General features: G+C 42.2%; 2 protein-coding genes across 2 annotated transcripts in view; one reads left to right on the top strand and one right to left on the bottom strand.

The window, feature by feature from the left end:
* Positions 1–8,279, bottom strand: part of FBXO15 (F-box protein 15) — a 75,893-nt gene extending 67,614 nt beyond the window's left edge. The window contains exons 1-2 of the mRNA XM_003264334.3: positions 8,064–8,279; positions 623–733 (exon numbers count right to left, since the gene is read on the bottom strand). Of these exons, the coding sequence (XP_003264382.1) occupies positions 623–733; positions 8,064–8,179 (227 nt within the window). The 5' untranslated portion in view covers positions 8,180–8,279. The remainder of the gene's footprint in view (positions 1–622; positions 734–8,063) is intronic.
* A 618-nt stretch (positions 8,280–8,897) lies between these two features.
* On the top strand, positions 8,898–19,250 carry TIMM21 (translocase of inner mitochondrial membrane 21). The gene is made up of 6 exons (XM_003264336.4): positions 8,898–9,494; positions 15,536–15,598; positions 15,697–15,794; positions 18,380–18,453; positions 18,537–18,642; positions 18,742–19,250. Exons 1-6 carry the CDS (start codon positions 9,194–9,196, stop codon positions 18,844–18,846), a joined length of 747 nt encoding a protein of 248 aa, XP_003264384.1. The 5' UTR covers positions 8,898–9,193; the 3' UTR covers positions 18,847–19,250.
* Positions 19,251–24,925: the final 5,675 nt, after the last annotated feature.

Genomic DNA, 24,925 nt, shown 5'->3' with positions numbered 1-24,925 from the left:
ACGTCTGAATTACACAGTTCTGCAATATGCAGACTACGTGGGCCTAGCTTCCTGCAGTGTAAAATGTCTCTCTGTGATCATCTCAAGCTTTCAGGCTCCCCACGAGGCTTAGCATATAATCGGTGTTCCTCAAATGTTGCTACAGTAAAAATCTATGGACTTCTGAGCATCGATTACACATAATAATTTTTTAAAGCTTCTGTGGATCTTGGTGCTGAGGGTCACAGTACAGAATCTTGCCATGGCAAATGGGTTCCCAGATATTGAAAGCTGAGAAATGAACAGAGCTCTTGAGCTTTCAGGAAAACACACTTTAATCTTCTTTCTCCTTTTTCAAGGGTCTTTATCAACTCAAAAGTGAATATTTTTGAAGAACATTTTAATAAAAGGAAAATTCAATTTACTTGTCACTTCTTGAAGTTTCGTTTCATAAAGTTCATCTCATAAGGATAGTGGTGACAGGCCCATGACTCATCAAACGCTCCATGCTGTACTGTCTTCCTACACAATCCTATTCTTAGCAAGCTCAAAATAGCAACTTGGTATATACAGCATCATAACTTTCTCTAATAACCCCCTGCCTAGAGGCCCCCAAAAGTGACAGTCTACTTCTGCTACTTACCCATCCAGGAACCCAGAACAGCAGGAGAAAGGGCTCTCCCAGTGCTGTCCACTTCTGGCATGGCACCTCAAGGCAGCAGAGCCTGCAGAAAGCTTGACCCCTGGCCCCTTTCTGAAAGTAAATGTGGGAAATTCAAATTATGTAATTATCAAATGAGGTGAATTATGTATTCCCTTCTACAAAATTCCAAAGGATTCATAAACTCCAAAGATTACTCATTGAAAAACTTAATTTCTGCAAAGAAAAAAAGGAAGGGAGGAAGGAAAGATGGTAAGGAAGGAAGAAAGGGAGGGAGAAGGAAGGAAGAGACAGTGAAACCTTTAGTGTCCTGGTAAGGAAACCTGAAGACTGTACTTACTCTGATGTGCTTTCACCCTAAGGTTTAGAAATATACACTCTCATTATAGGCTTTCAACATGTCAAAGAGTGCTATCAAATACATTTAATGGAAACAAAAAGGATAAAGTCAGTGTACTGATTGGCCAATTTGGATATAACAGAAACCATTAAAGATGTTTTTAAAAAAAACTTACAATTAGTGAACTAGAACTGTCAACATAAAACATAACTTACAACTTTTCTGATCTTTGAGGGTTCCAACTCTAGCTTTTGCATAAATTCATTCAATGTAATACATTTTCACTGGCCATCTTTTTATTTTAGTGGTACAGAAAACAGTAGTGCATCTTAGAATGAATGGTTTTTTAGATTCAATGAAATAGCGTATAATATTTTTATGCAGTAAGTCTTTTTCAGAGGTTCCTAAAATAAATTTTATTAAGATCAGTCCTCAAAACCAGTAGTACTCAACAACACCTTGAGGGAATCTGAAACACCAGAAAATCATACAGCTCACAGCCTCCATGTCTAGGCAGCAGCACACCCGGAGAGCTACGAATGGTTACACTATTTCTCTAGGAAACGTTTGGAAGCTTCTGCTTTAAGCAACACACAACACACAGGTATTGGATATTGGCGCACCTCCTTCCTGATGTGCTATTTAAGAAGTGGCTAAATCCTAGAGAGTACATTATGTATACGCTCAGTTCACCAACATCATTGCTTCGAATATGTACTTTGTGCACTGACAGTTTAACCACTCTCAGTTTTTCATACCAGGCCAATTCCCCAGATATAGTTGAAAGAACATTCATAAAGGAGGGCAACAACTGGGAGCAAAAAAAGAGGTGCCTTAAGAACTTGGAAGAAAAAGTAATTAACCAATCCCCCTGAAAGCTGAAGTATGAAATCCACAATCGGTCTTAACAGAGGATGGCCCTCGACTCTGAGCACAACCTATCAGATGAGACAAGTGGTGAAAAAGGAGCCCTTGCCCTAGGCATCAGCTGGCCAGGCGACAGTGTAGCCTGGAGCCTACCGCAAGACAGCATCACGATATGCAGTACGCACTCAAATCACCCACTGGCACCTGGCTGCCCTGCTCCCCAGGCACAATTTCCCACATGCTTCCGAGCAGCTACAGAGTAAATTCCTCTTCCCTTTGTGAATTTTTCTCTCTAGAAAAAAGCACAGTAGCTGGTACAGGGTAGGCCTTCCACAAATATTAGTGATCAGCTGCACCACTGTCATCTCAACAAAGAAGTTGCATAAGGTAAACTTTTCCAGATCCTGTAAGAGTAAAAAATGCACCGAGGAAGAAAATGCTGGTTCCACATGCCTTTCCATCCCAGCTTCATGTAAAAGTAAAAGGTGCTTAAGGTATTTTGGTCTTATATGACTTTCTAGCCAATGGTCTTCAATCTGTGCTCTGCAGGGCAGGAAGACAGGGAGAAAGGACAGGAAGAAATGCTAATTTGGAAATTTTTGCAATACCCTCTCCTCCTTTAATCAGATAATTCTACCTGTGTTATATATTTTTGTACTTCTGTTAGAAATTTTGCTTAAACACAGATTTCCACAGGAGAAAAGCTTAGGCTCCATTAACATGGTCCTAACATCGTAATCATAAGTAAAATATCATTTCCTAATTGCATTCATATCCTAAGACTGCCTTCACAAACTGGGTGAATCAGAACAACAGAAATGTATTATGTGTTAGTAGCCAGATGTCTAAAACCCAAGTTGTCAACAGGGCCGCACTCCCTCTGAAGGCTCTAGGGAGGATCATTCTTTTTTCTGGTGGTTGCCAGAAATCCTTGCTGTCCCTTAGTTTGTGTCAGCATAATTCTAATCTCTGCCTCCATCTTCACAGAGCAATCTTCCCTCTGGGCATATCTGTCTCTGTGCCTCTTCTTGTAAGGATATCATTCATATTGCACTTAAGACCCTCCCTCATCCAGTATGACCTCATCTTAACTAATTATACCCGCAGAGACCCTATATCTAAAGAAAGTCACATCCTGGGGTTCCAGATGGACATAAATAACTTTAGAAGGTATAATACACTTTGTCTACTGTCAATAGTCAACACAGTAAAATTTGTAATACATTCTAAAATAATTTAAAAGCATGACTTATTTTTAAATGGTTATTATTCTTATAAAGTCTGTATTGACTTACATTACATATTCAAAGACAAAATATCTACAATTGATAAAGGATTCTAACACTTAAGCTTCGAATAAAGGGAATTTCTATCATTCCTTCATCAAACAATAACAATTCCTATCAGGAGCTCCAAACCTGTAACCCTTAAGCCCATGGGAGTGTGGGGTTTGGCTGTACCTAAAATCTGAGTCCATACATACCCTAAGCATCATATGAATAATTATATATATATATATACTTTAAACATAAATATTATTGTAGTTCATAAAATATAATTTTATTTAAGATATTAAATAAATATCTTACTGAACCAGTAACAGCTTTTTGTCATTATGTATTTCCTCAATAAGATGCCAGAAAAATAAAAACTGTTACCTTAGGCCTTTCCAAGAGAACCAAAGAAAAGTAAATTCATCTGATGGATCAATTTTAATCTAGCAATTGGCAAATACCAAATAAATGATGATGATTCATGCTGGCTATGTTACAAAGAAACAGGCATCCTCATTGACTGCCCGTAAGACAAGATACAGTGGTACAAACGTTATGGAAAGCCAAATCTGATATTGGAAACCAGGATCCTTAAAAAGCACATATGCTCTTTTAAGCCAGGAATTCCACTTCTAGAAATGTGCACAGATAGTTCACTCAAGAATGTCCATCTCAGAGTTCTCTGCACTGGGGGAAAAAAAAATACTAAAATCAGTATAGGGATTGGTTAAATTGCATGGCCTCCATACAGTTAACAATGTTTAGTCAATTGAAATATAGATTTTCAACCTAGGTTAAGTGTTTAAATTAGAAACAGGTCCCTGATGTCCTCCAGGTGTCTATATGGCTTGCTCCCTCACTTTCTTCAGCCATTTACTACAATGTCACCATCTCACTGAGACCTTCCTTGGCTATTTTATTTAAACTGCAATCCAGTCCCCTCTGCCACACACAGATGCACTTTGTGCCCTTTCTCTGTTTTTCTCCTTAGCACACATCACCATCCAACACTATACATTTTACCTGTCTGTCTTGCTTACTATTGCTGGAACGACATGGGCAGTTATACTGCATGGGTTTGTTCACTGCTGATTGTTCAGCACCCACAAAATGCCTGGCATGCGAGCAGCAATTCAATAAATACTGCTGAATCACTAACAGTATAACTAACTGAGAAAGCAGGTTATATCAGCATATACTATTAGGTTGGTGCAAGAGTAATTGCGGCTTTTGCCATTACTTTCAGTAACAAAAACCACAATTACTTTTGCACCAACCTAATACATAAACTTATTTTCGTATTTCTCTAAGAGGAAAAGTAAATATATGCATACGAAGAAAAGAGGTCTAGAGAGACCAAGGTTTAACAGTTAATAGATCTGATTCACAGGATTACAAAATTTGTTGGTGACGGTCTTTTTAAATGGGGAGGATTTAGGGGGCGTAACTCCACGTATGTTCTAATTTTTCTTAGCATATTGAATCTGTAATAAGTTGGGGGGTGGGGGTGTTGTTTTAATTTCAAACCTAAGAGTCACATGCAAAAGAAGGCCAGGGAATCACAGTTAGACAGCACAATCCTTGAGACTGGAGCAGTGGTTCTCAAAGGCATTCCTAGCAACAGAACCCTTGCAAAGAAACTGAAACCAGGTCCCCCGAAATCTGGGGGTACAGTCTGCAGCAAACTCAAACTTCTTAGAAGTCTCCCATTTGATCTTAAAAATTAAAGCAAATACTGCATTCTACTAAATAATTTATCTGTCTTTGTCCTATCATAAAATGTATTATATTATTTACCAGTTAAATTACTTAACATTTTCCCAAAGCCTTTGTGTTGATTTTGCAGACAAAGAAGATGCTCTATGTATTCCCTACCCACTACAACTACTCGTTTGAGAAGCACAGTGCCAGGGTGCTTAGATGTTTCCAGAATACATACTGGCTTAATCCACCACCAAGTTCTTACTGAAAACCTTAACTTGTGTGTCCCAAATTTATGAAAGATTACTGTGAAAACGTCAGTGAAATAAAGTCACCTGTTTTGTAAACATATATGCATATAAAATATATATAAATGAAATGATCTTAGTAAGTTCCTCAAAGTCATGCTGTAACTCTCCCCACTCAAAGATAGTTTTAAATAATGATTAAGCAAATAAATCCTGTTTGGTACTAGTTATTTTTTTTTAAGTATCAAATGCTTTTCCCTAATCTGAAACCCTAATTCAGTAACGAATGGATATGCCTCTATCTTTGGCTAAAACATTTAACAGGGCTTAGTTAGTTCAATTCTACAAATACTTCTTAATCATATACTCTGCACAAGGTAATGCATAAGTGCTTTAAGACATTTCATCCTTTATTTAATTGGAATATGAAGGCTATTTTATTACAAACATGTTTTCACACTTTTAAAACGCCAAAGATTATTTCTTGCTGTTTTGTTTTTCCACAATTGAAACGGATCTCAGAGTCCCTCATTTCAGTTTACAAGGCTAAGGCTCTAACAAGGCAACTAAAGGGACTTAAGGTCCCAAGCTAGAAGCAAAGACAGTCTCTGAGACCCCCATCTCTTTAATGTCCTGTCAGAGCTCTCTTTTCCATGTCTTACATGAGATCATACATCTCATCAGTGTACCTTTTAACACTACTGGAAACACATTTCTATTTATCCATAAAATAAATCAACTGCACTTTTTTTTTTTTTGAGACAGAGTCTGGCTCTGTCGCCCAGGTTGGAGTACAGTAACGCGATCTCGGCTCACTGCAAGCTCCGCCTCCCGGGTTCACGCCATTCTCCTGCCTCAGCCTCCTGAGTAGCTGGGACTACAGGCGCCCGCCACCATGCTGTGCTAATTTTTTTGTATTTTTAGTAGAGATGGGGTTTCACAGTGCTAGCCAGGATGGTCTCGATCTCCTCACCTCATGATCTGCCCGCCTCCGCCTCCCAAAGTGCTGGGATTACAGGCGTGAGCCACCGCGCCCGGCCCCAATTGCACATTTTTAAGGTCCACATAATTAACAAATCAGCAAGTTCTATTTATGTTTTTATGCAGATCTATACGTCTATAAGGTTAAGCGTAGACATACACTGATACATTTAGCAAGATAAATTTAGTTTGAAAACACTTTTTTTCAAGTGACAGGTTTTTGTCTGATAGCTTTGAATAAGTCCAATATTTTAAAAACCTATTGACTGTGCATTTTAAATATCTGGCAAATCAAATAAATTACAGCAGGTACAAATTAAGCCAACTTAATACGCTTTCTGCTACACTTCTTACAGTTTGTGATATTTATACATATTCACATTTTGTGTTAAAAAGGGAACACTGATTCCTTAACAACATCTAATTTTCCACAGCGAGACATTAAAATAACCACCTGCTTTGACCATAGTCAATCATTCTATTTTTAGCAGCGGACTTTTCTTTACCAAAAGTAATGCATACATTTCCAAATCAGCTTGAAATGCTGGTTCCCATGCCAGGCATAATGACAGGCCCTCTAATTATATCAATCCAGGAAGTTCACTCAACTTACAAAGGGTAAAAGATTCATCATATAAAAATCATTCTGCTTCCCCCAATAGAGCACTATGTAAAGACTAATTTTAGTAATAGCAGCAAATTGATTAAAAGTTCAAGTTTCCTATTTAAATTCCTGCTTTTTCTCCTACATAAAAGAATTTTTGCAGGCATTGTCACCATTCTATTTGTGACAAGGCTTGTGATATGTCTAGCATTATAGGTATTCAATTAAGAACTATCATCATAGCACTAAGCAACAGGGCTGGGCTTCTGAAACAGGTTAAGAGGAAGTAATGGAGACCTAGAGAGGACACAGGACATAGTTCTGGAGATTCTGGGGGGAAAAAACAAGTAGTTCAACTAGTATGTAATAGACTCCCTTTGTATGCTTAAACATAGACCATTGGTTTATTAGAAGGCAAAATATGCATGACTTTCCATATTTATAAATCAAGGAGTCTTACAAGTAGAAAGATAATCCTCAAGAATGTAAACAATTCTTGGCATTATCCCTCCATCTGTAAACTAACTGCAGTTATGGGTACACAGCTAGGGAACAGCTCACGATATAATGAGATGGATTTCATAAGGTACCATTATGCACGCTGATACTTCTGATGCACTGGATCATTTTACTTCTCCACGCTGCAGATGCTTCTGGAAAGCAGATGCAGCCTCCTGCTCCTTTCCTAAGTCTTCACAATTCCCTTCTCTCCCACTGTAGGAGAGGACCACGCTTCAGTTCCAGGAAACCCCAAGAGAAATGGAGAGACCAGCCTCTAGGGAGCAGAACTAGAATACCACAGGCTCCTGCATTTAGACAGGAAGACAGGCAGAATGGGACTAGGAGCTGAGCAAGACCTGGCGATGTAGACGGCAACTTAGCCTTGACGTTGGAGGTGCAGAAAGTGCTGCCCCCCACCCGCCAGACCAACCTGCCTGCCTGAAGTATCTGCTTGGGGGATAAGGGTGTAAATTGATAAGGTTTTGATGAACAGACTCTACTTCCCTAAGTTGTAAGGTCATGAAAAACACGAAGGGAGATTCTTGGTTACAGAAGAGCGAAAATACAGAGGCAGGGGCGGAGCACACGTGAATTTAGGGCACGCATCCCGGAGAAGCGACCTCTTGGACCCGCACCTGTCGTGGCAGATGCGCGCATCCCCGGCCACAGGCGCCGCGAGAAAAAAATATTTCCCCGAGAGGCTACTCTATTTGTGTCATAACTTAGGATACCCCACGTTGCAGGGTAGAAAGGATTTCCTCCGGTCGTTCTTCCAGACCCTTCTCACGTTGAAGACGGCCGCGGGCCTTGCGCCAAGCTGGACGAATAAAATACACGGTGAAGAGAGCGGGGCCGCGCAGTGATGGGCTTCCCGCCCGCGGACCCCACCCGCAGGCCCTACAGTCACCTGAACCCAAAGGCCCTGGCGCGCCCCCGGGCCGCGCCACCGCCCCTGCTGGGCCCGCGCAGCGTTTGGAAGCCGAGCCAGTGCTGCTGCATGATCCGACCGCGTCCAGTCGCCATGGAGACAAGGAGTTCACCACAGAACCGCGCCAGGACTCAAACGAAGAGCGCACGCGCCGCCCCACGCCCGCACGTCGCCACACCGCTTATGCGCATGCGCACGTGGGCAAACGTACGGATACCCTGGCGCGTGCGCAGACGGCACCGCGCCCCACACCCGCTCACAGACGGGGCTTCTAGAAACTTCCGGGCCCCGGCTTCTTTCACCACCCCTAACATTCTGCCGCCAAGGGCGCCAAGCCAAGTTCGCGGCTTAACCATTTAGGAAACCCGCGCCTACTTTGCAGCGGCCTCGTTCATCCCCACTTGCTAACTCTTTATTGTCCAGTTTTTCTGAAAACACAGCGAAACGCAAAAACTAAACCATTTGCCCACGCGGAATGGCAAGACCACAGTCAGAGGGGGTATTTCCCACTGTGCACAGTCCTCTCTATAAGGATCAGGAGAACACGTAGATTGTAACTGCTTATTTGGCTTTTCCAAGTCCCGCCTGTACCACGTCGGTGGTACCAATTCCCCGACCAACGTCCCACTTTCCCGCCGCTCCAAGGACGCGCAGCGTCTGCGCAGGCGCTGGGCGCGGAGGCGTCTGGGGGCGCGGGAAGGGCCTGCGCCGTGCTCTGGCCGCCTTGAATTGTGGGAGATGTAGTCTCTTTTGCGCGCCTTATTGCCGCATCCAAGTTAAGAGCGAGGTTTTCAAACTACTATTCCCAGGAAGGGGGGGGGTTTCCCAGGTGACTTTGCGAAGGCATGGCGGGGACACTGGGAATGTCAGCCCAGAAGGTAATGAGAGCATGTTAATTCAAATAGAAGACAGAACGGAAGGTAGACATCAGGTTCTCCCTCGAGACTTTTCGTTTTCATTTACGCTGCGGAAACTGACGTTTTTGCCTAACACGCCATGTAATGTAAACGTATAGGCTTGAGTACATGTCCGGCCGCATGTGTAGTGAACCCTAAAGCTTTCCTAATTGTAGTTAGCATCGTCCCTAAGCGGAACGATTTTCTGTGAACATGATTTGTACTTTTCTACGAGCCGTGCAGTATACGCAGAAGCTGCACAGGTCCTCGGCAAAGCGATTGCTTTTGCCACACATCATGCTTAACAAAGCCTGCTTGAAGACTGAGCCCAGTTTGAGATATGGGCTTCAATATCAAAAGAAAACGGTGCGACCTAGATGTATTCTTGGAGTCACCCAACAAACCATCTGGACGCAGGGACCGAGCCCCCGAAAAGCAAAGGAGGATAGCAGCAAACAAGTGTCTGTGCACAGGAGTCAGAGAGGGGGAACCGCCGTCCCAACATCACAAAAAGGTAAAAAGGAGTATTTTAATGATTGGTCTTTTTCAACAGACATGACAAGAGCTGCCAATTCCCTTTTACACCAAGTTCACTGCTAAAGGTGAAAAAGCAATTCACATGAATTTTTAAAAACCGCTTAAACATAACTTAGAACTAGAACATGTAGACCTACAGTTTTCTTCACAGATTGGAACTCAGATTTGAAAGTTAATCTTGAATTTGATACAACTTTTTTCATTATGTCTGGGAAATTTTTCTCAAGTTGTATTGGCTCTGTTACATATAATAAAGAGTAATTGGATAGGATAAAAAGAGAGAGAGAGAGAGAGATATTATTGACTCATAACCGGTAGGGAAAACTTTCACATGTTACCTGCAATAATAGAAAAACATAAAATAGGGAGGATGGAATGTAATTTGTCAGGGAAAGTCAGAGATGTGTTCACAGATATTTTAAGATTTTTTTTAAATTTCTTCATTTCGCATGTGATTTGTAGGAAAAAAAAGACAAAGCAATTTAGACCCCCATGATTATACCACACGAAGATGACTATTTTTAACATTTTACACTTTCATACAAATACCTTTTAATAATTTTTAACCCAAAAAATTGAATCATATTCTACCAATTGTTTTAGAATCTGCTGACTATGCCGAAAACCTAGTTTTTCATTCATACTAGTTCAGCACGAAGGAACAACCTGTATGCAGAGGTGAAAGGCATAGAAGTGGCAAACAGCATGTGCGTCAGGTCATCTGGCTCAGGCAACAGTGCTCCTGCTTGCACTGCACACCAGACCTGCTTAGGGACCCCTTCCTTCATCTGCACCCCATTCAGAGGTGACAGTCCTCCTTGTTGCTGAGTGAATGGATGGGAGCAACATTCCCAAATAGGGAATATGCTGCGTCCAGAATTCAAAGAGGCCTATGAAGCATTGTGGTAGGAGGTATAGGGTACAACAATTGTCTTTTACTTGGAAGGGCATGTCCTGGCACGCCCCAGTGTAGCCCCACAAGGTCGGCTCATGTGTTGATGAGCCTCTGCATCTTTGTTGGACCCACCTCTCACACTTGCAGCTTGTCTGACCAAGCCTTGTAACACACTTGCCACTTGTTATTTATGGGCTCTAACATGATGGCATAAGTATAGAAAATGTGATATTCTGCTGAATGTCCAGAACAGCATTATTCAAATAAAACTTTCTGCATAGAGATGTCCTATATCTGTGCTGTCCATTTGGGTAGTTCTGGCCACTTGTAGCTATTTTGAGCACTTGAAATGTTGCTAAAATATGTGACTGAAGAACTGAATTGATTTAATTTTAATTAATTTAAAATTGAACTGAAATAGCCATGAGTGGCGAGTGGCTACTGTATTAGACAGCCCAGGTCCAGAAGGTTTCAGTCCCTTAAGACTGTTATGACAGAGGGTGAGAGAATTAGCAAATCCTGGGCAGGATCATAAACATACACTGTTATTATCTGTTTCATGTTACTACAGACTACTCCCACTGCTGCTTCTGAATAGAAGGCGTTCTTCAAATCAATGGCCAATACCATGAGATTGTGTTAATGTATTCCCCTGTAAAGTTACCATATGTGGTATTACATGTGTACCCTGGCTGCCACTTGGTTGAGTTTGCAGTTAACCACTGTCATTCTCCAGCACCTATTTGTGTTTTGTAAAGGAAGAAAGGAAGACTGGCAAATTACAAGGGACTGTGATGGGGATCACCATTCTGGTATCTAAGGTCTCTAAGAATACTCTGCCATTCCCCGTAGATGTGATATCATTTTTAATTTATTATCTTGGTCAGTGAAATGGCAGTTTCAGAGGCTTCCATTTGACTTTTCCCACTGTGATAGCTCTTAACCCACTTCCAAAGAAACTAAAGTGGGAGTTATTGTTGCCAGTTACTCAGTACATCCCCTTGATTTATACATTTGGAAATCACAGAAATTATTACCAGGTAAGTCCCTGGACCCACCTGTGAGCTTCTTACATCCCAGTGAGGCGGGGCGGTCAGGGGGTCATCATGACTCTTTGGGTCCTTGGGTATCACTGTCAGCACAGACTGTGTCCAAATTGATAACTATAGGTCCTTTTGGTGAAGGACGGGGGGAGTCAATTACATATGCTTTCCTTCAGTAAATGGGTTCCAGGTCTGAAAACTGATTCAGGTCCAGAAACTGGGGCAATGTTCAGGACTTTGCATTAGAGCAGCTGCCTTCAGCCTCAGGAATCATCTGTAGTTAATTTCTCATGACTGTGTAATTCAGAAGTAGCCTTGTCTGCTGCCCTTGTGTCTTCCCCTTGGGAACACTGTGTTCTAGTCATCAACTCTGTTGCTTTCTGTAGGTCAGACACTCCCGACTGCCACTCCAGCCTTGCCATTAGTTATGATGGTTGCACCCATCTTGGCTTCTGTTTAACACCCCAGCCTGGTCTCTGCTTCAGAATTCTTTCATCTCCATTTCTGTCAAGGCATCCTGCTCTATAAAGATGTAACTGTGGCTTCCTGGTGGCTTTGGTACACAGTGTCCTCCTGTCCCTCCTAAGAACATAGTCAGCTGGTGGGTTTTCGGGCTTTATATCTTATATCTATAGTGGCATCCCCATTCTTGGAGGCTGTTGAGCCTTTCCTCCAGTTTGCCATGGCTGTTCTGTCACTTCTACTTAATGTGGACCATCACTGTCTCAAAGTTTCCAGGAGCAGACCTAGCCAGCTGCATATCAGTTCCCAGGGTGCTTGCTTGGTTGCTAAATTCATCACAGGAGTGTGCCCCATGCTGATCAACTCTCAGCCGGTTTTGTGTTCTGTGCCCTTGACACACCACCCTTAAGAAGCAGTGGTGTCTATGTTCCCCCTACCCCCCGGGGAGGCCTCCTGCTCCTTCCGAGTGTTGTTCCTTCTCATCCTTCTCATGCCCCGTTGTGTTGTAACTTGGCCAGGAGGGGAGGTGGAGAGCCCTCCTGAGGGCAGCACGTATCTTGCTAGGCAGAAGCCCCCACCCACCCCTCGCCCAGTTTCCAAGATGGAGGAAGTGCCCACCTTTACCAGACACTGAGCTGCTGCTTCAGGGCTAGAGGGGTCAGGAGAATCGGGATTCAAGATTTTTTACAACATTGACCTCAAGGGCCCCCTACCCAGCTTTAGGTTCCTTTTCCTCCCAATTCAGGACCCTGGCCTTGGCGTGGGAGGTCTCATGGGCTTGAAATGCCAAACTCCCTGAAGCCCTTATGCCCCAGACCTGACCCACGCATTTTCTATCCTCTGGGTACAATTTGAGTCTTGTTCCTCTGGGGAGGAGGCTCCTGCCCTTGGCACTCACCTTCATTGATGATTAGTTACACACATCATCTCACCGTCCTCTCCATGGCCCCAGCCACCGCCGTCTGATGTAAGTCCTAAAAATTGCTGATTCCTCCTAAACTCCCAGAATAACAGATCAGCCAGTACGTTCCCTTCCGCCAGCGTTCCATCCCAGGTCCCCATTGGTGAGAGCTGCATCAGCTGCACTACAGCTCTATGGCAGGTGCTGTCAGTACCCCCCTACCACCAGGGACAGGGTCCTCATTGCCAGCCGGTGGCCAGCAAGCCAGCTCCGAAATCCAAATTGAGAGCTGCTTACCATTCCCGGTAGCACCCGTTGTAGGTTGGCTTCCCAGGGAAGTGGGATTTGCGTGAGGTTTATCAGGGAGTGCTCTCAGAATACATCTTGAGGGATGAGGGAAGCAGGACTGGGCAGAGGGAGAGGCTGAAGTGCATTTGCAGTTGGGACCTCAGCTGCTGCTCTGGGGACCTCTGGAGCTGAGCTAGCCAGTCAGTGTCCTACCTAATGTGGGGGCCGAGTCTTGTGCTTCTGCATCAACCAGGCATTGAGTATGGGCTGGTCCAGGGAAGTGCTGTGACCTAAGTGAGGAAGCTCTCTTATGATGGAATGCCCAGAGAGGAGCTCAGCTGACAACTCTCCGCTACCAGTGCTCCCTGCAGCTGGGAGCCCCATACCGCAGCACCTACTACAGGAGGGGTAGAGAATTGCGGAAGCAAATAAATGGCATGAGGGTTTTTTGCATAAAAGTATTAGGTCTGATGGGGTTGAGAAAGTTAGACAGTGAGCAGCTTCCACTGGAGGCAGCTATAAAGTAACAAACGAATTTTTTAAGTGTGTAGAATATGGAGAATATTGAGCACAGGGCTTTATATATAACAGATATACAGGAGCTGTTGTTTATCAAATAAATGGAAAAGACCTGTCAGATACCCTAAGCAAGGCAGGAATGAATTGTTGGAAGGGACAGTCAGAAATCCAGGGTGTTGGGCCCAATGACCTGGTTGGGGTAACAAGGACAAATAAAGATACTTACTACAACTAATTAGTTGTTATTGTGTTCTCAACCTGGGAGTTGATACATAACTGGCAGGTAATATTTATTGAAATGTATTTTGTGACACTGAGAGTGAAATGAGATGTCGTCATTGTAGGCCCCAACTCCTGAACCTTGGAAGGGAAATTGGATTTGTGACAATTGTTTGAGTCAGTCCCATGAATTACACAGATTTTGGCAGATGAGGTCTTTTTATTATTTGAATAATGTCTTCTAAGTTGGGAACCTTGCCGAAAACTTGAAGGATTATGATACGCTAAAGACTGCTTTTAAACAAGCGTTGCATTAGCTAAATACTTCTTTTAAATAATGTTGTTTATAAACGTAATAGAAACTTTTTATACAGAAGAGAAAATAACAGCAACATCTGTTAAAATTTTCTTCCAAAAGTTTTTTTCTTAAAAAATTTTTAAAGATTTATATTTCAGAAGTCTGAATTGCTAATGTGGTGAATAAATTAGTCTATAAACATAATGCCAGGAAGTGACTCACTTTCTCAGCATCAGTGAAAAGCATAGTCATAATTGTAATCTTAAGGTAGTGTAATGTTATAGCTCTTTGCATATATATGAAGATACACATAGTAGATATACAGTAGCTGTTGGTAAGTGAAAAAATAGACTCATCTGATACGCTAAGCAAGGCAGGAATGAAATGTTGGCAGGGACAATCGAGAATCTAGGGTGATTGGGGTAATAGGGACAAATAAGCGTACTTGTATATGTATTTCTCTATAATACAAATACATTTATTTATAGCTATACATACGTATATACTCTGTCCCCTGACACTGTCTTTTTTTTTTTTTTTTTTTTTTTTTTGGATGGAGTCTCGCTCTTTCGCCCAGGCCATAGTGCAGTGGTGCTATCTTGGCTCACTGCAAGCTCCGCCTCCTGGGTTCAGGCCATTCTCCTGCCTCAGCCTCTCAAGTAGCTGGGACTACAGGCACCCGCCACTCTGCCCGGCTAATTTTTTGTATTTTTTGTAGAGACGCGGTTTCACCGTGTTAGCCAGGATGGTCTCGATCTCCTGACCTCGTGATCCGCTGGGATTACAGGCGTGAGCCACCGCGCCCAGCCCCCTGACACCGTCTGGATTGAGTTTCTCTAGCTCTCAGAGTGTCTGTTTAACCCATATGCACATATTTTATTAGTGTGGGAAAACAAATGTCTGGTCTGTGCATCTTCTTCATTTTCTAAGTTTAATTCATAAATCTTTCTGGCCAACCAAATTCCTACTGTGAACATAGTTCTGTTTTTATGCACCAGTCAGTGTGGGGTGGGACTGGCATTCGAGCTAGTTACTGACTGTTAAGAGTTGACACCCATTTTGGTCCATTCAGTCCCTTACCCATTTGGTTGACAAAAGCCAGCACTCTTCCTAATCTGGGAATGTTGCCTAACCTACGGCAGTTGTGGACTGGATCACTTGTTAAAAGGATTTCTTCATCCTAAATTAAAACATAGATTCCCAAGCCCTGCTCTGAGAATTCTACTGAGGCGCTGACACACAGGGAGTTTTCAAAACAGCTGCCCCTGAACACACGCAGACCCTTTGCTTTGATCCGGAGGCTGCTTTTCTCTCGCAAGAAGCGCAAAAGCAGCAGACAAGCATGCCTGCTCCCAGCCAGCACACATAACCCATTGGTGTTTTCTCTTTACAGTGAAAGAAGCCGGAAGAGATTTTGCCTATTTAATAGTGGTGCTTTTTGGAATCAGCGTTACAGGTTGCAAAAAACAGCAAGTATAAGCCCTTGAATATTTTTTAAGCTGGCCTTTTTATGTTGCCCTTGCTTTGTTTCATCTTTGTTTTCTGTGATTTCAGGTGGCTTGTTTTACACGATTTTCAAAGAACTTTTTTCTTCATCCAGTCCTAGCAAGATATATGGGAGAGCCTTAGAAAAATGCAGATCACATCCTGAGGTTAGTTCTCAAGGTTGAGTTACGTGAACTCTGATGAGGGGGAGAAAATGTTTGGGAGGAGGAAGTGGGCAGAATTCAAGAACCAGTTCTCATGCTAGTGAAATTGACATAATAATACATAATGGTCGAATCATCACTACATTATTAGGTCTTTGTTCTTTAAGAGAACCCAAAACTCAGTATAGAGATGTTTTCATGCTAATTGTACAAGACAGTCATTTTGCTGGTTGTTCATAGATATTAAATTCTTAGAATACACCAAAATATCAAACTCACGGTAAGTTTCTAGTCTTTTTAAAGCCTGATGCATGACCTCATGGTCGTAATGTCATTGCTGACACTTACCGAAAATGTGTCTGTGCAAGCACTCTGCCTAGGGTCTCATTGCATCATCTTTATTCAGTCTCACAAAAACCATTCGTGTTCGGCAGTACTTTGTCTTCAGTTTGCAGAAGGGGAGACTGACACTTAAAGAGATTAAGTAACTTCACCAGGATCACTGAGCTAGTAAGTGGGGGAGCCGGAACCTGAATCCAAACAAATCCAAAATTTGCTTCCAAATCTAAGCTCTTAAGCACAGTCTGCCTCTACCCTTCCCTGGGAGGAGTGGACATGGGGAAGCTGCCTTGGTTCTTTAAAGGACCCTGTCAAGAAGGAAGGCTTTAGATGTGGCCTTCCAGTCGCACATAGCCAGCGTGGCCTGGGAAGTGTCAGATTTCTTACTACCTGATGCAAACCTTCAGCACTGAAAATATTACTCATTGGAATACAACTTCATTCACCTTGAAAGATAACAGCAGGTAATTGTCTGCCATTATCATCATAAACATTAGGGCTGTTCTTCACACAGACCAAGGAGTAACATCATAGCTCGCATTTGCAGCCCCTGAAGAGGAGAAAGATTTGAATCTACAGCGTGCTCAGTATGGAGCCCGGTGCTGATCTTCCCTGGGGCCCTGGCTCTGAATGTTCCGCCAGTTTTTCTAATCATGTCAGGGTGGAAACCTCAGAAGCTAATGATCTCTGGCATCTTTCCTTTTAAATCCACTGATTTCTCTTCATTGAGCTCTGGACAGCCAGTGGTAACCATGGAGAAAGAGGCAGGGAGGGTAAAGTATCTCAGAGGTGAAAACCAGGAAATAAGGAAGGTTCCCATAATAGTTATTGGGAATCCAAATTTTATCTGACAAGAAACATTCTTTACAGACTCTGGAAATACCTGTGGGTGGTAACCTTATTAAATGTTAGGACGCATCTCTGGAAAGAGATGAAGAGTTGCTGTTTTATTCACAAACTCAGCCTTTCATAGATTTTTCAGCATTTTTAACAAAAAACTCCACAGAATATACAAAAGTGGGTTATTATTAAAGTCATAACTTCATTTGCTGCCTGAAAAAGCTCTGCAAATAATAATTAAACTTTAACAATTTTGTCAACATTTTTTAAGGGGTACCCTTCTCTTTGCTGGGTACTGTGTCTACTGGAGAAACAAAATCTTGATGGATGTTGACATTTATATGTTTAATAAATTGTTCTATTTGTGCTGTACAATTCTGAAATATCATCTTACATATTACTTCTTTTTATCCTGGAAAATGTGATACTGAAGATACTCCACAAACAGACAAAATAAGATAAATTTCATGGAGTTGAGGGTCAAACTTTTTTAGTTTAATATCAAATTTATATTTTTTAGAGGGTTCCACAGTATTTGCATTTTGAATTCAATAAAAACTACATTTCTACTTCATGTGGATTTTCTCATTAGAAATAGTAGATTCACACCTGTAGCTCTGATATATTTTAAATGTCATTATCTGTTTTCTTTTTCCTCACTGTGTTTAGTAACTTTAAAAATTGTTTGAGCTCATGGTTTTAGTATTAGATGCTATTAATTAATTACATTTCATTAAAAATGTTCATACATTTTATCTTCAAACCATAAGGGGTTAGTAGAGAAACATCTGAACTCTGTTGTTATGTTTGTTTTCTGTAAGGGGAGCAGGAACTGCGTCACGTTAACCTACATTGCTCTGAAACTACAAGTCACACCATAAAGCTAACTGTTATCATCTTTGTGCATGAAATATTTGTTTAAATTATTTATGGGATGATTTTTGTATAATAACCCTTTTTTCAGTTTTCTTATTGGAGTGGTCATTTTTTTATTTGTTTGTTTGTTTTGAGACGGAGTCTTGCTCTGTCACCCAGGCTGGAGTGCAGTGGCACGATCTTGGCTCACTGCAGCCTCTGCCCACTGGGTTCAAGCGATTCTCCTGCCTCAGCTTCCTGAGTTGCTGGGACTACAGATGTGCACCACCACACCCAGCTGATTTTTGTGTTTTTTAGTAGAGACGTAGTTTCACCTAGTTGGCCAGGCTAGTCTTGAACTCCTGACCTTGTGATCTACGGTGTCGGCCTCCCAAATTGCTGGGATTACAGGCGTGAGCCAGGAGTGGTCATTTTTGAAAAGGTCCTAAGCTTACTGATTTTTTTTTTCCTAAAATCATTTGGTTTGTTAAAAATTATTTATTTAGGAAGCTTAAAAAAATAACACAAAATAAAGCACTGTCCTTGTTCTGCAGGTGATCGGTGTCTTTGGTGAGTCTGTTAAAGGCTATGGGGAGGTGACAAGGCGGGGTCGCCGGCAGCATGTCAGGTACTGTGGCTTGAATTCAGAGGAAGCTCTGGGGAGATTTTTAAATGAAAGGAACTTAGACTGATCTTTCGTTTTCTCGACAGTTTCACTGAATATGTTAAAGATGGGCTGAAACACACGCGTGTGAAATTCTACATTGAGGGCTCTGAGCCAGGGAAGCAAGGAACGGTGTATACGGAAGTGAAAGAGGTGTGGGAATCATGGGACGTGGGGTCAGAGGTTCTGAGCGCAGTGTTATTTAAGTTCTGGAAAGAAAAATAATACCTGGAAACACTACATTTTTTTCAGAACCCAGGAAGTGGTGAATATGATTTTCGATATATATTTGTAGAAATTGAATCTTATCCTAGAAGAACTATTATCATTGAAGATCATCGATCCCAAGATGATTAAAATAATCAAGCAAGCAGGTTTCTGATGGATGTTGAATGGTGTGGACTCGCTACTCCGTTCTTCACAGCTGCCTTCCAGAATGTGTTCAAAAGAAAGACAAGAAGGAGTGTATGGCTTATAAAGTGAGTCTAATACAGTATTTGTTGCATTTAAACAAACTAGACATTTTCTTACGGAAAAATTATGAAAGACAGCATATTAGCATATTTTATGTTCTCCCATTGACTCAATCATGACAATATTTCTGCTTTAACACTATCTTTCATGATTAGAGATGTTTGTTATTGAAAATGTTACACCATGTAAATAAAGGAAATAGATTTTAGTATTGTATTCATTTTATAATATAGAACTGCATAATGTCTACAGAATAAAATTAAAACTAACAAGTATGTCATTAGCAACTGCCCTCCACTTACTTTGGAATCTGACTTGAGATAAACATGTGAAAATGGTTGAGGGCCATAGGGAACCAGATGGTAAATACATTCTTCAAAATTGTGTGAGTTTTAGGAATCTGTCTCATATTTCCCCCTTCATGAATTAAGGGCCTTGTACATAGCGGGAAAAGTACACACTCCCAAGTTGGGTAGACCTGGGCACCCACCCCACCTTTTCTAGCAGTTGTGTGGTCAAGTGTCCCTGTTGTGTGGGTTGTTAGGATGGCAGTGTGATGAGAGGTAGAAGCCTGGACCATAGAAGGCAGCCATGAAGTGCCCTCATCCCCTTTAGAACTTACTAAAGGGGATGATACTTCTGACTGCCAAAAGAGCGTGGGAGTGAATGAGAGACATTCAAATACGTGTGTGAGTCCCCCTTAAAAAAAGGGGGGGGGGGATTCTATTTTATTTGAAATATTTGCTGGGGATTTGGAAAAAAGTGACCTTCACTTACAAGATCCCAATTCCATATCTATGTAAGTGCTATGTGCATTGGGAGGGGTCTAGAACCATGTTTATCTGCGGTGGCTTCAGTGTGAGGTATCCCCTCTGACGTGTTTGTTCCTTCTCCCTTAGGACTGTCTGTAGAGGAATTTCTGATGTGTTCTTGAAATTTGGGGATATTCAGGATAGAGAGACCTCCAGGCAATCTATCTCCCCTGTTTACTTTATCTCCCTGCTTAATTTAGTTAGTTTCTTGGTTTGACTGCTTGTTTTAGATGTTTTTAATTATAAAAATTTCCAACATTTAAGGAGTATAGAAAATATCATAGCAGACACTTTTGTCTCCCTGACGTAACACACTTTGAATGAGGCCTTAACTTAGGCTTTCTCTCCTAATCGTTTTTTCCTTTGCTATAGAATGTTCAGTTTCAGTATTCACTGAAATGTCAACATTTAACAGGCTGAGAAGTTCCACTTGCTATCCTAAACTCAAAAAAGCAGTCCCGCTCTTCAAAGGACCTGCTCAAACTGTAGCTTGCTGAAGAAGCCCGACATCTGAGCTCAGGTGGGGATTTAGCCACCCTCCCTGGACCTGTCATTTGGCTTAAGACTGTTTGCTTTTTCTATATTCATTTTTATGCACCTGCCATTTTACGATATGCTCATGCCCCTTTAAGATCTGAGCTTTTGGCCAGGCGCTTTGGCTCGGGCCTGTAATCCCAGCACTTTGGGAGGCCAAGGCAGGTGGATCACTGGAGGTCAGGAGTTCACGACCAGCCTGGCCAACATGGTGAAACCCTGTCTACTAAAAATACAAAAAAAAAAAAAAAAAAAAATTAGCCAGGCACGTTGACGCACTCCTGTAATCTCATCTACTCAGGAGACAGGAGAATCGCTTGAACCCAGGAAGCAGAGGTTGCAGTGAGCCGAGATCATGCCACTGCACTCCAGCCTGAGTGATAGAGTGAGACTTTGTCTCAAAAAGAAAAAAAAACAGATCAGAGCTTTTATAATTAGAAATAAAACTAAATTACTTTTTCGAAAGGAAAAATCTCTGTACCAATAAGAGATTCTTCTGTATAGCCACAAGAAAATGTGATGTGTAACTCTCTGGATCTCTGTTTTCATTCCCTCTGATGTACCCTACTAAATGTTAAAATTTCTCTTTTTTAAAACCCTCTTTAATCCACTTTGATTGTGGTGTCTCTGTCCATGGGCTTACTCCCACTTTTTCTCTGAATTCTAGGGCCCTTATCTGACTCTGCCTGGTATCCCCATCTGTCGTATTTGGGAGTTTGCAAATGCTCTTGTCATTTTCCTCCAAGGCCTCTGTCACTCCTCCACACCTGATCAGTGAACTCTTTTCACAACTAACTCTAGAGCAGACTCTCCTGTCACTGTTTGCTCTTCCTCCTTAATGAAGAAATTATATGCAAGGCAAGAGTTTATCAGAAGTTCTGCGTTTAGCCCAGTGAGATTTCCAGCCTAACTACCTTGCAAGCTCCCTTCATAACTATTGTTGATCAATGCTAGTAATACTTTGTCCATTTATTTCCATTTGGTAAGCCACTACAGTGTTACTTCTGTTTCTCTTATTCTCATCCAGAGAGAGGTCCCCAATTCCTAATTCATAGATTTCCACTCACGGTTACACTTACTATTTATTTTATATAGTACCACTCATGTGTTCCATCTGTTAGATTTCATGCAACATATTAATTAAGGGTATGCTATATATCAGACTAGAGTCGTCCAGTGCCACTGAAGTGCTTGGGGGCGGGGTGTAGAGTGCAGGGGCCAGGTGTATTGTGTGACAGGGTTAAGGTTTTGATTCCGTAGGCCCTGAAGAGCATCACGGGAATCTGAGTGGGAATTAAGCTGCTGTATCTGTATTTAGAAGTGGTAGTTGTGTGCAGGATGGCTTGCATTTGGCAGAGGCCAGGTAGAGGTTACCGTAATAGTTGAGATGAGAGAGGATAAAGCTGGAGAGGAGGTAGTATATTTGAGAAATGTGTGAGGCTGGGGGAAGGACAGGCCTTTGTGACCAAGTGCATGTGGGAAGTCACACACGGGGAGGAGTCGAGAATAACTCAGGTCTCTGACTGTTAAAATCCAGAGTCACACAGGGGGAGGAGTCAAGAATAACTCAAGGCTCTGACTATGTTAAAATCCAGAGTCACATGGGGAGGAGTCGAGAATATCTCAGGCCTCTGACTGTGTTAAAATCCAGAGTCACACAGCGGGAGCAGTCGAGAATAACTCAGGCCTCTGATCGACTGTTAAAATCCGGGACAGGAATGGGTCATGAGCAGAAAACAGTCAGTTTACACTGAGCTCAAGGTGCATCAGTCAGCCAGGTGAAGTCCTAGAAGCAACAGGCTTCTCAAGTCTGGGGCTCAGGATGCTGTCTGAACTGGACGGGATTAGGAGTGGCCTGTAGAGAGGAAGCAGCTGGAGCCGAGGGGGCAATGGCATTGCCTGGGAGGAGCATGCTGGCCAGTTGAGGCAAGCTTGCTGTATGTTAGGGTCATCTGGCCAGCAACACTTGCAGTCCCCTCTTTCCTTATAATGGTTAGCAGATGCCGAGGAAAGGATTTTATTTTTCTGTTTTGAGTTGTAAATTGGTTTGACTTATATTTTTGTTAAAGATGAAGGAAATGGGGAATGTGCTAAAGGAAGGGAGGCCATGGAGGAGAGGTTGGAAACCCATGGAAAATCAAAGAGAATAGTGGAGTAAGGTCTTGGCAGGTTCGACTCAGAGCAGAGCTGACCAGAGGCAGGAGAGCAGCTCAGGCAGAGGAGTTTGTGGAAAGATGATGCATTGGCAGCCGAGCCCAGCTGGTCAGCCTCTGTGTGTCGTCAGCTGAGTGGCAAGGAAGGGTGGCATTGGGACTTAAAGAGAAAGATGAAAGCTTGGAAGAAGCCCTGAAGGAGAAGGGAGGAAACTGACTAGGAAACAGTGGCCAGTGTGACACCGCAGAAAGCGGGTGATGATGCTGGTCTGCACAGCTGTGCCATCCGCTCACACGGGGCTCGCAGGTGTAGGAATCGGTGAGGCAGGCTGCTGGACTTACCTGTGGTGAGCCTGCTGGGCTACTCTGAGCTGACGTGTTTCTTTGAAGAATGCACACCTTTACGGAAGATCGAGGTAGAGGTACTTCCCCAGCCAGGTATCTGCACTTCCTAGAAAGCTCCAGTAATCAGTGCAGCAAGGCATTCATGCATCGATAGACAATTAAGGCAGTGGAACAAATGGAACAAAATAAAGATCCCAGAACAGACTTACACATTTGTGGAAACTAGTTATGTGTCAGAGGTTACATTACAGTGCAATGGAAAGGGTTCAGTATTCAACAAATAGTGCTGAGACAGTCGTATATCCATGTGGGAGAAAATGAAATTAAATCTCTACCCCACACCACATAAGAATCAATTCCAGGAAAATTAAAACCTTTACATTTGCAAAACTAGACAGGAGAATATCCTTATGACATTTTGGAAAGGATTTCTTAAATAAGACACAAAATTAGAAACCATAAAGAAAATGCTTGATTTTAAAATCAAGAACTTTATCAGAAAAAAAAAAAAAGCCACGAATGAGAAAACTTTAAAGAACACAAAGCTAAGAAAGCACCACTTTTCAGATACACCAAGGACCCCCCAAAAAAGGAGGAAAAGGCTGCCCTAACAGGCAAAAGACCATTTCAGTAAAGAGGAAAACATGAAGCGAATACACTTCCAAAAATACTTTCAATCTCACTAAAATCAAGAAAATGCAGAATGGGTTACTCGTTTTCATCTGCCAGATTGGTGAGAAACTTTTAATCAATAAAACGGTGAATAGAGCAGAGGGAACTCTCATCCCCTGCTGGTGGGATGTATATTCGTGGAACCACCTGGCTGGCCAACTTGGCATTATTTAGAAGAGTTGAAACTTCAGATTCTCCATAACGCAGAATTTCCTCCCCTGGGTATTCACCATAGAAAAACTCTTGCCCATGTCCCTGGAGCCAAGTATAAGATATGTAAGAACAAAAACTGGCAAATTTTGACAAAAGATTGGTGGAAAAAAAATTGTGATACACAATTTCAGTTACCATGGGACCATGCAGGTTGAGGCGAGAGTTCTGACTTGCATGAGTTTCGCAGATATGCAAAGCAGGAACTGCCTTTGTTTCGACAAGCAAGGGAAAAGGAACTAACAGCTGCATTTGCCAGCACCAATGAATCTAACAAACACTTCGAGCAAAAAAGGCGGACTGCAAAATTAAATATGTATTCTGACATAATTTATATAGAGTTCAGAAACACGGAGCTAAATAAATACTCTTTGGAGATACATACCTATGTGTGAAAACCCTATGAAGAAATGCAAGGGAAAGGTAAGCTGAGGTTTCAGGAGAATGGTGGTTTCTGGTGAGGAGGAAGGAGGATGAAATTGAGTTTCCCAGGGGTTCATCTTAGACAAATTCTTACACAGTATGGTGGATTGCTGCGTGTTCATTCTGTTACTGTATACCTTTCACTGCAGGTGGGTGAGTTACCCAGAAGATTACAAAACTTAAGTTTTGGGGCCCCTCACTTTCACAGACTCCAAAGCCCAGTACTTAATTTTGTGTTGATAATGATTTCCTTTCTTATGGAAGACTCCAAAACCTATGTAACCCTTGGGCCCTGAAAACTTGGATCCACACCTGCGTACAAGTTATACCTTATACACACCAAGTATTTCATAAATTTTAGCATGGAAACATTCCACTGCTTGCCCTCCCAGGCTTGTGTTCCAGACCTGAGTGTATCCTTCAGCCTGCTCGCAGCCTTACGTTTTATTAACCTCGTTACATGAAATTCTTAAGTCTTCCCAAACTCCTTGCATTAATATATAGATCTGTGAAAATCCTGCTTTCTGTTCTTTTTCCCCACTATAGTATCGTGACATTTATTTCTTTCACTCATGTTTTTCTTTCTATATCCTAACTTGTCTCTAACCTCACAATTTTGGCTACACATTTTTTCCTCCATTTTCCTTAAATTGGTTCTTAGTCCACTTGCTACTCCCATTCCCGCTGCCCTGTCTTTGTCTGGTGCTCACAGCTGCTGTCAGCTAGGAAATTAAGAGTCATCTCCAAAATCACCATCTATCCCAAATCACTCCCCCGTGTCTGTCCTCCTCGCTGCACAGGAGCTGACTGTGC

This window comes from Nomascus leucogenys, chromosome 4 (genome assembly GCF_006542625.1).
Source record: "Nomascus leucogenys isolate Asia chromosome 4, Asia_NLE_v1, whole genome shotgun sequence".
Taxonomy (NCBI): Eukaryota; Metazoa; Chordata; class Mammalia; order Primates; family Hylobatidae; genus Nomascus; species Nomascus leucogenys.
Note: the sequence above shows the minus strand (reverse complement) of the source record. Positions and strands in the feature narration are given on the sequence as shown.